The sequence below is a fragment of the Lactuca virosa genome, chromosome 4, assembly GCF_052849685.1.
Source record: "Lactuca virosa cultivar CGN04683 chromosome 4, Lactuca_virosa_CGN04683_v6, whole genome shotgun sequence".
In the NCBI taxonomy this organism is placed as follows: domain Eukaryota; kingdom Viridiplantae; phylum Streptophyta; class Magnoliopsida; order Asterales; family Asteraceae; genus Lactuca; species Lactuca virosa.
In genome coordinates this window covers 283034598-283048506 of record NC_136429.1, presented here as the reverse complement: position 1 = coordinate 283048506, position 13909 = coordinate 283034598, and the positions used below count along the sequence as shown (strand labels likewise).

The window sequence follows — 13909 nt, the reverse complement described above, 5'->3', positions numbered from 1 at the left end:
TAAGACATTGTACAAACAAATATAATTTATCATATGTTTTTTCAAATTGAATATATATATATATATATATATATATATATATATATATATATATATATATATATATATATATCATATATTAGGATGAATAATCACATATGATTATACATCATAAAATATGATTAATCATATATTACAAACTATAAATACATATGATTAATCATATATGATTAAACAGTATCACGTATGATTACGTATAAATTAAAACATATAATCATTTATAATTACACGGTACAATATATGATTAGTCATATAAGACACTGTACAAACACACATTTATCATATGTGATTCTACATTGAAATATATAATTAATAATATATTAAGATCTATAATCATATATGATTATACATCCTAAAATATAATTACTATTATTTTAAAAGTATAAATGCATATGATTAATCATAAATGATTAAACAAATATAACATATGATTACTTATATATTACAACGTATAATCATATTTATCATACATGATTGTGCATTGAAATATATAACTAATTATATATTAAACTCTATAATCATATATGATTATTCTTCTTAAAATATAATTAATAATATATTACACTGTATAGATACATATCATTAATCATATATGATTATTACATAATAAAATTATATAATAACATATTTGTCATTACCTTTTTTTATCCGGTGAAAGTTCCAATTCAACAAATGAATCATATTGTAGTAACATAATTGAAGAATCTGAATATAAACCAGATGTCCCTCCAGAATTTGTACCAGTTGTAAACAACATTTTCAAATCACTAAATTTGGCAGTAAAAATGTATACTGATTATGCAGAAATGACAGGTTTTCATATAAGATTGAGTAGCCAATCAAAATACAATAAACAAATAATAAAAAACAAATATGTTATATGCAATAGGGGTGGCAAGGATAAACCAAAACCTTGTGATACATTAGCTACAAGTTATGTCAAGAGGAAACCAAATTCGACCAAGATAATTACTGGGTGTACAACAAATATTATATTTGAAAAATGTTTATGGAACAATATATTTCAAAGTTAAGCAATTATTTGAATTGCACAACCACCCACTGGATAGTATTGAGGATATACATTATTGTTGGATTAGGTGTCTAAGCCCATAACTATTATTGTATGTACTTGACCCGAGAGTAGCATGGTCCATTTGGGTTGCATATCACCAGAACAATTTTATAGGATGGACTTTTGAGAAGAGGTTATTTATGATTTGTTAATATATTATAAGTTCTAATATATTAATATGAAATCATATTATTTAATTGGTATTGATCAAGAATTAATTTGGAATTAATTTTGTGATCAAAAGAGTCTAATTAAATATAAGGGGTTGATTGGTAAATCATTCATTCTTATGGTGTGGGCCAATGATCCATGATTCCTTAGGTTGGGCTAAACCCATTTGACAACCCATGGATGATCCATGGAGGTTTAAACCCATGGATCCTAAGGAATATGGAAGGTCATGGCCATTAAGGCTTACATGGTGTAACCCTAATCTTGCCACACTATATAAGAAGCCTCATGGCTACCAAAATGGCACTTAAGTGAAATACTAGAGGGCTAGTCGATTTTGGTGCAAGAAGATACTCTCTCAAAAGTCTTTTTTTTCCAAAGGTGTGTTGTGATTCCATTTGAGGTGCAACACTTGGGGCACTAAGTTCTTAAAGGTCCAAGGCTTCCAACTACAACAAAAGGTATGTCATCTAACTAGAATTTGTAGTAAAAATACTCCATTGTATGCTAGTTAGGATGATGCTTTGGAAAAATAAAAGTTTGCATGTATATTAGAGAAAACATAGATCCAAAGCATCTAGGGTTGCATGTACACCATAGGAGTGTTAGAATGCTCAAAACCCATCAGTGGTATCAGAGCCTAGGGTTGTTTTCTTATATACTTGATGCTACTTGTTTTCAAAGCTTAAAAAAATCAATTTTTTGCTGTCTGGACAGTGGACTCGCCAAGTCCACTGGGGAACTCGACGATTCCACCCTATAAACTTACCAACTCGCAGAGTTAGTTCATGCACTCGACGAGTTGGTTCTCCTGGATGCAGAATTTCGAGTTTTAAGGCTGTAATTGGACTAGGATCATTACCCTAAACTGTTTTTAAACTTATAAACTTGTTTTTGATGTGGTAATGATCATGCTTATCCAATTTAAAAGATAATTGTCAAAGGTTCATGTTTTGTATTAGTTTATATGGTTAGGCTAATTACATGAAATTTGTTTGATATGAATTGTCTTGTTCTTATGAGTTTAATTTAGATCATTGACAAATTATTTGATTTTGTAAGTTACATTAGTTGATCTAAATGTTTTGATGAATTCCAAAACTTATCCTCAAATTATGGAAAATGAAAAGTTTTTCTTTTAATGAGATCATTAAACTTATAGGTTATGAACTTGAAAAGTGTTTTTCCATAAATGTTTTTATGAACTCCATAACTTGTCCTCAAGTTATGGATTTTCAAGAGTCTTTTCATTAAAGCCTATATTAAACTCATAAGTTATGGATTCCAAAAGTTTTTTGAATAGTTCAAACCTTGCCCTCAAGTTTTGGAATTTGTAAATGTAAAAGTCTAACTTTTGAAACATTTAATTCCAAACCCTAGAATTTTAAAGTTTAAAATTCTACCCTTATACTATTATAATATTATAGGTTTAATATTTATATATGTATAAGAACAAAGTCGGTCTTACCGTTAGTAGGCCTCATTTACGAAGCCGGTCTATAAGGCGGGTATAAAGTTACTGCTTATAAAATGGCAGTTTAATGGGTGTCCACTCTCATCCATCGCTTCCTTGACTGATCGAGGGTCGTTAGCCGAACGGGTAGGATAGGACTCTAATTCTCCCTTCATTAAAAGTATAATGATAAATATAAATAACTAAACACTTATAAATTCCAAATCTTAGTTACTTAGGAAAATGTGAATATGGTGCTAACCCATGAACTTTCACTTTGCACCTTGTTAAGTCGATAGTGGAGCGTGTGTGGTTAACCGACACACTAATTTGGACTGACAATGCGTGGAAAAGGGTAGCTTGATGTTAATCATAGATCAATGGAGCGTGTGTGGTTAACCGACACATTGATTAGGTGGTTGTAACATTGGGTGTACCAAACTAATTAGAATGGTTATTCACACCTTGTTTGTGATCCTTGGCATCACAGTCACAAACTTGAAGGGCACAATCGAGATTTAAACATGCCATTGACAGTTTCAATGAATCTCAAAGGATCTAGGAATTTCAGTTCACTTAAAACCTAAAATTCTTTTTTGTTTTCCGTGATGGAAATTGGTAAATGGTCATTTACCTACCTTCAAATATTTTGCAATTGGATTACGGCATCCCTCTTCCAAATTGTAAAATATTGTGTTGGGTCCTAGCCTTAATATTTCATTTGGGTGTTATATTAAGGACTTAAATCAACTAACTTGAATTTCACCCATTGTAGATGTCTAGTTCAGACAACTATGGTCTTCCCAAATCTTTTGGAACAAGCTTTCCTCTTGAAGATGATGTCCCGCAGTTGGATTGTGGAAGTCATACTTCACTTCCTCCACCCCCTCCAATAATTCTCCCTAACCCACAAGTTCAAAGACTTGAAAAATTCAAGGTCACTCAAGCCGTACTTGCAATGAAACATCAAGATGGAAGGCCTGTGTGTACTCACGTCTTGGAGATGAAGTCACATATTGACAGGCTGAGAGTATTGGGTGTCGTTGTCTCGAGGAAGTTGGCGGTTGACTGGGTTCTTCAATCACTTCTCGAGTCATATAGTGAGTTCATTAAGGAATACTATGTGACAGACCACGACATGACCCTTATTGATCTTACCTATTTGCTTGTTGCTGCTGAATCAGAAATGATTTGGCGCACTGGAAAAGCAAATTTGATTGGAAGATCTACTCCCCAAACTTCCATGGACATTGACAATGGAAACATTGGAAGTCCAGAAAAGATTTCTCTTTCCAAGGGAAAGAGAAAGGCTAAGTCTAAGATTGTCCCGTGTACCATTCCCAAAGAGTCTATATGTTTCTATTGCCAAGAGAAGGGGCATTGGTTGCGAAGCTGCCCTGACTACCTGAAAGATCTGAGAAAAGGTAGAATCGAAAAGTTTGACTCTGCTTCAGGTAAGTCTACTGTCTAACTCTATTAAGTTCCTAATTGTTGATTCTTAATACATGATGTGACAAGGTTGCATTTTGATGTTTTGTAGGATCATGCAAAGGGAAGGAAGCTTAAAGGAAGAGTATGTTGAATCTGATCGCGAAGATGGATTTCAATCGCATGGTTCGAAGATCGGATTTTTGAGCTGCTGCTTAGGAGTTATGATAGATTGCTAGGAAATGTGTAATAACATAGTTTTCATTTGTAATTGCATTGTAAGGAAAAAAAATTAAATAAAATTTTGTTTTATTTTTATTATATATCCTTGCAATGGCATTTATGAAAATTGATGTTTGTATGTTTCAATGTTAGCAATATTTAATTCTTCCGTTTGTGGTAGTGTCGAGTATTTGCCAAATAAGGAAAGATTCTCATCACCCAAGTTTCAATTGGACAGAAACTTGGAATCATGCAAGTTGTATTGTATAATGAATGAGAATTTTCATCTTTGGTAAATTAAGACTAATTCCTTGTTCACATGTATATGTGAGTCAAGTGAAGGACTAGGGGATCGGGTACACTGGGTGTGCGCTGGTCAAGATCCACTACAAATATCAATAAGACTATTCGTCATGATTTACTAAAGTTTAGTAAACATGGTTATGCTTACAAGTTTAAGTATAATTCCGAAACATTGGAAAAGGTTCAATCTATGGCAGAACGAATGAGAATAATCAAATTAGGCAGAAAGATAAAGTTTCTCCAATCTGAAAACATGGGAGAGTACTTTAGTATCGTGTTTTATGATCATCTTAATGTTTATGGAAAAACCATATCACAATTGATCCTCTAAAGACATCTTAGTGCATTTGTATGGCTAAGAAGAGGAATCGTGAATTGTTGAAATAGTTTAAATCAATAAGATGAGTCATACTTCGTTCCCAAAACAAGTCTTAGAGTCATACTCCAAGATTGTAACCTTGAGTGACATGATATTAAGAAAGGTTTAAAACACTTATCAAATATAGAGTAAAAGTTTTCTACTCTTGTACATTTGAAATTGGTAAGTTGTGATGTTGTGGATAAAACAAAGACCAACTAAGGCCAATTATGTGAAGTGTTAGTCTTGATTAGAATCCGCCCTAACTCTTGAATATTTTTTTGTCAAGTAATGTTCCTTGACAAAGTGAATCACATATGTCAAGAGGTCAGTGGGAGTCTTAAGGATCTTGACAAGTTTCAAGAACTAATCAAGAATAAACCTATTGTTAAACACTAGCTCGACTTGAGGTTTATAACCTATCTTGTTGACATATTCTTGTTTCTGTGCCCATTCCAGTTAAAGTTGACTATGCATGTGAGTTCTGAGAGTTCTCAATTGGTTGCATAACAACCTGGAAGCAATGGTAGGCCCTTGTGCTGCCAGGTGGCAAGAAATTAAGATTGAACAAGTTCGGTCCATATGAGTTTGGATTTGTCACGAACCATGTCTTGTGATTATGGTCATGACAAAGTCACATGGATAGGAACACATACACCATAAAATCTAAGTGTCATAAGGTTTCTCTGTGATTCATGAAAATGATTGTGAGGAAACGCTTTCACTAAGTAGATTTTAAGGAGATAGAAATTGTGATATTTGCATTCTCAAATTCGATTATGATTACGGCATCCCTCTTCATAATTAGAATTGTGAGAAATGGCAAAGGTCTAAACATTTTAGACTTATGGCTGTAAGTTCTAAAATTGTTAAGACACACATGTGAGCTATCTAAGAAAGGTGTATGATTTTGAGAAGCCTAGATAAAGTCTTATCGAAGCATCTCATATCAGAAATCTGAACTTTGGTAATGAAAGTAAATAAGTATTGATTTCTAGAAGTCCAGCTGATTTCTGAATACATGTCAAAGCTAGTGGGAGCATAAGTGTCATGCTAATAATAATTATTATGCTAGTGGGAGCATACTTATTATGGTGAGTGTTGCAAGTTAGCAATGTTAATTATAGAAAACAAAGGTTTCAATTCGCAAAGTTGCAGGGTTTGAAAAGTTGTTTTGCTATAATTAAGGGAGAGGAATTTATACTTCATTTCAATTCTAAAAGCTTATATTGTGATTTTAATCAAATTTAGTCAGATATATATGAATGTTATGTTGGAATGGTTCAACATAAGCAAATTTCTATATATGGAAATGTTAATTGCGTTCTCAAATTTGATTATGATTACGACATCCCTCTTCATAACCAAAATTATGAGAACATGGGAAATAGAAATATTATACCAAAAGACTGATTAAGCATAATGTCTTTATGTTAGACATTATGAATTGTGTCCCATATGCTTCGGGTATAGGATCGATTCATATGTTGTAATATTCTCGTGTTCTAATTTTCTGAATGCCTAGGGCGTTTAAAGGGAAAAAGGAATAGAACCGAATATGACTAAAGTGGTTAAACAACTGTTAAGGACAATCTAAGGTTCGCCAATGATTGGTCGCTTAAGGACAATTGGAAGCATAGTAATGGAAGGACCATATTGACATTATTATGAATAGACAGGAGTTTATTAATAATGAGTTGTCGTATGGTAAATATGGAATGTTTCCATATTGGGAGTTGAAGAATAGATGAAAAAGTTAGAAACTTTTATGCAAGAAGGATGTTCAAAGGAATGTACTTTGAATTTGAGACTTCATTTCCATGGAATTGTCTTGTAACAATCTCCAAAGGAATATTTTGTAATATCATTGGTCAAGTCTCTGTGACTTTTGGCACCTAGACATTACAAAAGAATCTTTGCATGATAGTTTAAAATCTAACACTTTCTAGCAGTGACAAGAATTTGGAATTCTTACACTTGCAATAAGGATTTGGAATTTTGAAATGAGCATCATTGAAATGTTTTTCAATTGATCTATTTCACAAAGTAAGGACCATAGACAAACATAGTGTGCATGCTTGGTGCATGGCATAACTATTGTTTAGACAAACATAATGTGCATGCTTGGAGCATGGCATAACTATTGTTTTAATTCAAGTATTAGGTTGATTATTCGAAACATTATACAATGAATAATGAGGAATCAATATGGAACTCAAAAGCTTTGGGCCATATAGGATTAATATTATTCTTGTGTTTCACTTTGCATGTTTTGACTTCCCGAATAACTAGGTTATTCAAACCATCCACAGTTGATCATACTTTGGAAGTAGGTATTGAGGCAAGACTGTCATGAATGGGTCTGTAGAGGTGTGTTAGTCATAGCACAAGTTTGCTACAGTGTTCATGAGTGCTCCTGGAATAAGATTCGAGTATTGGATTCAACCCACGCTCATTTGAATCACTTCATGGATTTTATCACGAGTGATCATGAGACGATAATATCTTATATTCTTGAAACGGAGACATGTGAGTTTGTAGTTGCGAGTCGGTTGCACATTGACATATGTAAACGCACCAGTAACTTGGATGTTATAAAGCATATTGTTGTGTGTAATTTGATGAGTAAGTACAAGTGGGCATTTGGGTCGAAGTTTATCCGTTTCTTTTACCCCATGTGGATAAAAGCGATATATGTGGGCCCCTCGATGATTTAGTGATGACATCAGGCCTGGACTGATTTGATCTGTTCAATTAGTCGGTCGTCATAAATCGGAAATCGGGAAACAATAGATGGACAGAGAGAATGATTATAATCCATGTCTCAGTCCATATGATATCTATAATGGAGGAATATATGATCCCTTATCTAATGGACACGTCATTGAGTAGGTCAGAGTTCGACATATGCTTTTAAGAGCTACGATTTCTAGTCGGGTTGGAGTCATGCTTGCAATAATAGTTATTAGACTTATCCAAGTGGGAGACTGTTGGATTAGGTGTCTAAGCCCATAGCTATTATTGGTATGTACTTGACCCGAGAGTAGCATGGTCCATTTGGGTTGCATATCACCAGGACAATTTGATAGGATGGACTTTTGAGAAGAGGTTATTTATGATTTGTTAATATATTATAAGTTCTAATATATTAATATGAAATCATATTATTTAATTGGTATTGATCAATAATTAATTTTGGAATAAATTTTGTGATCAAAATAGACTAATTAAATATAAGGGGTTGATTGGTAAATCATTTATTCTGATGGTGTGGGCCAATGATCCATGATTCCTTAGGTTGGGCTAAACCCATGTGACAACCCATGGATGATCCATGGAGGTTTAAACCCATGGATCCTAAGGAATATGGAAGGTCATGGCCATTAAGGCTTACATGGTGTAACCCTAATCTTGCCACACTATATAAGAAGCCTCATGGCTACCAAAATGGCACTTAAGTGAAATACTAGAGGGTAGCCGATTTTGGTGCAAGAAGATACTCTCTCAAAAATCTCTTTTGTCCAAAGGCGTGTTGTGATTCCATTTGAGGTGCAACACTTGGGGCACTAAGTTCTTAAAGGTACAAGGCTTCCAACTACAACAAAAGGTATGTCATCTAACTAGAATTTGTAGTAAAAATACTCCATTGTATGCTAGTTAGGATGATGCTTTGGAAAAATAAAAGTTTGCATGTATATTAGAGAAAACATAGATCCAAAGCATCTAGGGTTGCATGTACACCATATGAGTGTTAGAATGCTCAAAACCCATCACTTATATGAAAAGGCAAGAAAGATGTCATATTCTGAAAAAGAGTTTGTAGTACTTGCATCAAAAGCTAAAATTGGTCCAACAATGGCTCACAAAATACGAGCAGTTTTGAAAAGAGGATACGAATATGTAGGGGCGAAGGTAACAAACTACAAGAACTTGAGGAGAGGAGTAAATAGAATCTTATGTTACAAGGATGCTCTAATAATGATCAATAAAATGAATGATCGTAGAGATCGTTACCCAAATTATTCATTTGAGTACTTTCGTGATGGAGATCAGTTGGCTGCAATGTTTTGGGCAGATGAAAGAGAAAAGGCTTTTTATGCAGAGTTTGGAGAAGTTATATCTTTTGATGCAACTTTTAGAACGAACAAGTAAGTTAATATATATACTTTACATAATTTATTCGTTTACGATAAAATAAAAAAATTATACAATTAAATTTAAACATACTATTAATCAAATATGATTGTACTAAACATATTTTCTGTAACGTCCCAATTTTCAATACCAAAAATTTCGTTTTTAAATTTAATACTTATAAAACCATTTACTGAAAAACAACATCAGCATCATTTCAACTCATCAAACCATAATAACATGTCCCAAAAACCATAACAGAAAGTAGTAATAATGTCAGAGTACAAATCCCATGGATCTCTAAATGCGGAAATCATGTGTGTGCGATGCGATGCTACCGTGCCGACTCCTTCCCCTTCGACGAAGAGGTACCTGAAACCAAAACTGAAAACTGTAAGCACAAAGCTTAGTGAGTTCCCCCATCATACCACATACCATACAATAAACATACTGTCAGGCATATCTGGGTGCCCGACCTACCCTGCTAGGCATACCGGGGTGCCTAACCTACCCCTGTCAGACATACCGGGGTGTCCGACCTACCCATTCGGTTTATCTCAACCGGTTACGGGGACTATTTCACCCCCTACTACTATCATATGATATCAAACATAATCATACTGTCTAGCATGGATGGGTACTATACTACCCCTTCGGCCCTATCGACCGATTACTGGGGATTATTCCCCTCACTACTACTAACACATAACATCATACTATACTAGCATGTAAAACATATTAGACAGTAGCAAACATAGATAACTATCACAAAGATAATTATCTAACAACAACTCCTTACATTGGGCCGACATTATGGCCTTAGACCCACTTCTACTAGAAGGTAACTCACCTCGATGTCGTGTAGTGCCTGCACTGTCCTCGGTATGGAAATCAACTCTTCTCAACTCCTCAATCCCTACACAACAACCTTTCTAAATTACCATTTCATACTCATAACCCTTACAAGGGTCAACTCAAGTCTAAGTGAAAGTCAAGGTCAAAACCCTGGTCAAAGTCAACTTTGGTCAAAGTCAACATCTGGTTGACTAGACTCGCCGAGCTGGTCCACCAACTCGTTGAGTCCCCACGTCCACAAAATGCTACAACCCCGTCCCTACTCTTCGAGTCTAGCAAGAGCTCGACGAGTTCTCCTTCAACAAAACATCAGGAAGTCCTTCAACTGACTCGCCGAGTTCATCCTTGAACTCGTTGAGTCCATCTTCATCCGTATGAAGGTGTTTAGTCTATGACTCGCCGAGTTCTCCTTGAACTCGTCGAGTCCGTCTTCGTGTGGTTGGGACATTGCCTTGAACTCACCGAGTCCGTTCATACACTTGCCGAGTTCCATGATTTCCAGGTCCCTAATAAGCCTAGAAAACTGAGTGTTCTTCTATCTTAGCATCTCGTCCATCAACAGAAGGATTTGATAGGAAATACGACTCAACTCGCCAAGTCCCATGAACGACTCGCCGATTCCCTATTTGTCCAAAACTATATAGTCGATTTCAGTGGGTCTTAATGCATCCAAATCATAGATCTGACCTCCTAGGGTCCATTTTATACGTAAACTTGATTTCCATGCATGGGGTTTTGGCTCAAAATGCTATAAAATGGGGTTTATACGATGCATGGGCTTCCCATGGCCATAAAGTTGGCACCTTTATGCCATAGGAACCCTCAATGGTTCCAGATCTGAAGCTAACACTCCACAATATGATCCAAACCCAAAGGTGGCTTAGAAATGTCCCAAAAATGGCAAGATCCATGTCTTAAAGAAGATCTATCAAATGATAAGTCAAGGTTCAAGCTTTTTACCTTGAATAAGCTGGAAATGGAGCAAAATCTCTGGATCCACTTGCTTCTTCAAGAACCCCCAAGCTTCCACTTCTTCCTTCAAGCTTCAAACAACTCTAAATACTCAAAAATGGCTCAAGAACACTCAACAAGCTCTAGGGTTTTGAGATAAGGCTTTATGGAAGTGAAAGGGACGATGGAGGCTGGTTTGGGACGAGTTAAGTTGTTTAAATAGGGTGCAAACCCTAAATATTAGGGTTTCATCCAGACAGTCCTACTCGCCGAGTCGGGCTCTCGACTCGTTGAGTAGGTTACTTAAAACCTGCGACCAAAGTCTTGTCTACTCGACGAGTTGGGCCTCCAACTCGCCGAGTCCCAGTGTAAAAACATAAAATATTTAAATTTAAAATACATACCAGGAACCGGGCGTTACAATCTCCCCCATTTATTTTAGACTTCGTCGTCGAAGTCTGCTGCTGCGTCTGGAAAAAGCTCGGGGTAGTGCTCCCGCATCTCGTCCTCCGGCTCCCACGTCCATTCTGAGCCCTTATGGTGCTGCCATTGCACCTTCACCATCTCGACCCTCTTGTTCCACAACTCCTTCGACTTCCTGTCGAGGATAGCTACTAGTCGCTCAATGTAGTTCACGCGGTCATCCACCTGAATATCCTCCAAAGGTACCACTGCAGAGTCGTCTACCAGACACTTCTGCAGCTGGGAGACGTGAAAGGTACTATGAATCTGGCTAAGCTCGGCTGGCAGATCCAACCTATACTCCACCTTGCCCACCCGGGCTGCAACCCTGAAAGGACCGATGTACCTGGGGCCCAACTTGCCCCGCTTCCTGAACCGGATGACACCTTTCCAAGGTGACACCTTCAGGAGGACCAAATTCAAGACATAGATTATGCATGAGACACGTAATGAAAAAACTTCAAATGTATAATAAAAATAAAACTATAATATAAATCATATATGATAACTCATATATGATTTATAAAAAAAACTATGTAATCATATATGATAAACCATATCCGCTTATAGACTGTAAAATATAACTAATAATATAATATAATATAAATTCATATATGATTAATCATATATGATTAGTATTCTAATAATATGAATTATCAGATATCATACTGTATAATCATATATGATTAGTCATATATGTTTGTACATCATAATAAATAATTAATCATACATTACAGTACATAATCATATATGATTACTCATATATGATATATCCAGATAAGTATATAATTTATAGTTATATAAGTAAAATTGCTCATTCATAGGTTACTGGCGATTTATTTAAAAGCAAGGACTTCAAGAAGAGATTTAAGAAGCTTGTTTGGAATATGCATATCAGACCTGATGAATTTGAGAAGAAGTGGGAGTTGATTATTAATGAATTCAATCTGGAAGATAAAAGATGGTTCAATGATATGTTCGAATTACGTGACAAATGGATATCTGCATACTTCAGTGACACTAGAATGTCTGGATTGATGAAAACCACTTCAAGATCAGAAAGCATGAATTCCTTCTTCAACACCTACTCGCAATCTGGAAATTTACTTTTACATTTCATGATGAACTATGACACTGCAATTCAAAAACAAAGAAATACACAAAAGGAGCTTGATCATGAAACAAAGAAGGCGTTATATAAATTGATTTCACCGCGACCGATAGAAAAAAACATGCTGCAAAAGTTTATACAGGTACATTGTTTTATGAATTACAGAAAGAAATCTATAAAGGTTCCTGGTACTGCCATTACAAACATGTTGGAACAAAAAACGGATGGGAGTTATACAAAGTGGAACAACTGGACAAAAATAGCGATTTAAAAACAGAATTTGAGGTAATATATTATTATTTTTAAATTTTGATGAATCACAACGTAATATACAACTATATTCAGTTATGATTATAAAACAATACATACAACTATATTTAATTCAATAGAAAATACACTTAATGCTTTAATTTTATTTTGAACAGGTAGAAATAAAACTTCCAGCAAATGATGTAAAATGTACTTGTGAACACTTTAACCGCTTTGGGACTTTGTGTAGACATGCATTCAACATACTCATGAAACATGGAATTAAGGAAATACCTGAACAATACATTGAGAATCGTTGGAGAAGTGATGTGATATCAATGCATTATCACTTTGGTAGGCATGTATATCATACAAGAGACAACAAAATTGACAGATTTGTCAATCAAGCATACTACAACTTTGAAGCATGTTTGTAATACGTAAGAAAAAATGAAGACAAAACGGATTTTTTTGTTAAGAAAACAGAAAACATGCTAAAGGAATACGAGAAAGATCCTACAAATGAATTGCAGAAAAATAGGACATATGTTGAAGAGGTAGGAAAGCTTATGGGCATTTCTATTCCAAAAGACATTGACATCAATGTTCCAAATGTTCAAAGCAATAAAGGAAGTGGAAAAAAAATAGAATTCAAAGTGCAGCAAAAATAACATATAAAAATTCAAACAAGCAAACAAGAAGATGCTCAGGATGTGGAGAAATGGCTCCTCATAACTTGCGTACATGCCCAATCAAACTTGCAGCAGAACAGTCATCAAAAGCTACATAGATAATTACTAGTTTAATTAGTAATGAATAAGTCATGATTTTTTTTCTAAATAATATACTTTTTGTTTGATGCATTTTACTCTTTTTACATGACAAAATGTACTATGATTTTATTTATTGAAATCTATCTACTTTGATAATTCTTTCTTTGATTTTATTAGCAGTACAACAAATCAGTTTTCTTGAAATTTTTCTATCTTGAACCTTCTTCTATCTAACTTTATGTCTTTTATGATTACAAAAGTATATAATCATTTATGATTAAACAAAACATATGAAGTGGTCTTACATAATCATTTATGATTATAC

At 34.6% G+C, this 13909-nt stretch overlaps 1 protein-coding gene across 1 annotated transcript; it reads left to right on the top strand.

Annotated features, from left to right (window-relative positions):
* Positions 1–8844: 8844 nt before the first annotated feature.
* LOC145105934 (protein FAR-RED ELONGATED HYPOCOTYL 3-like) lies at positions 8845–13482 on the top strand. Its single transcript, XM_079042995.1, has 5 exons — positions 8845–9197; positions 12112–12121; positions 12276–12704; positions 12988–13173; positions 13291–13482. Exons 1-5 carry the CDS (start codon positions 8845–8847, stop codon positions 13480–13482), a joined length of 1170 nt encoding a protein of 389 aa, XP_078899121.1.
* Positions 13483–13909: the final 427 nt, after the last annotated feature.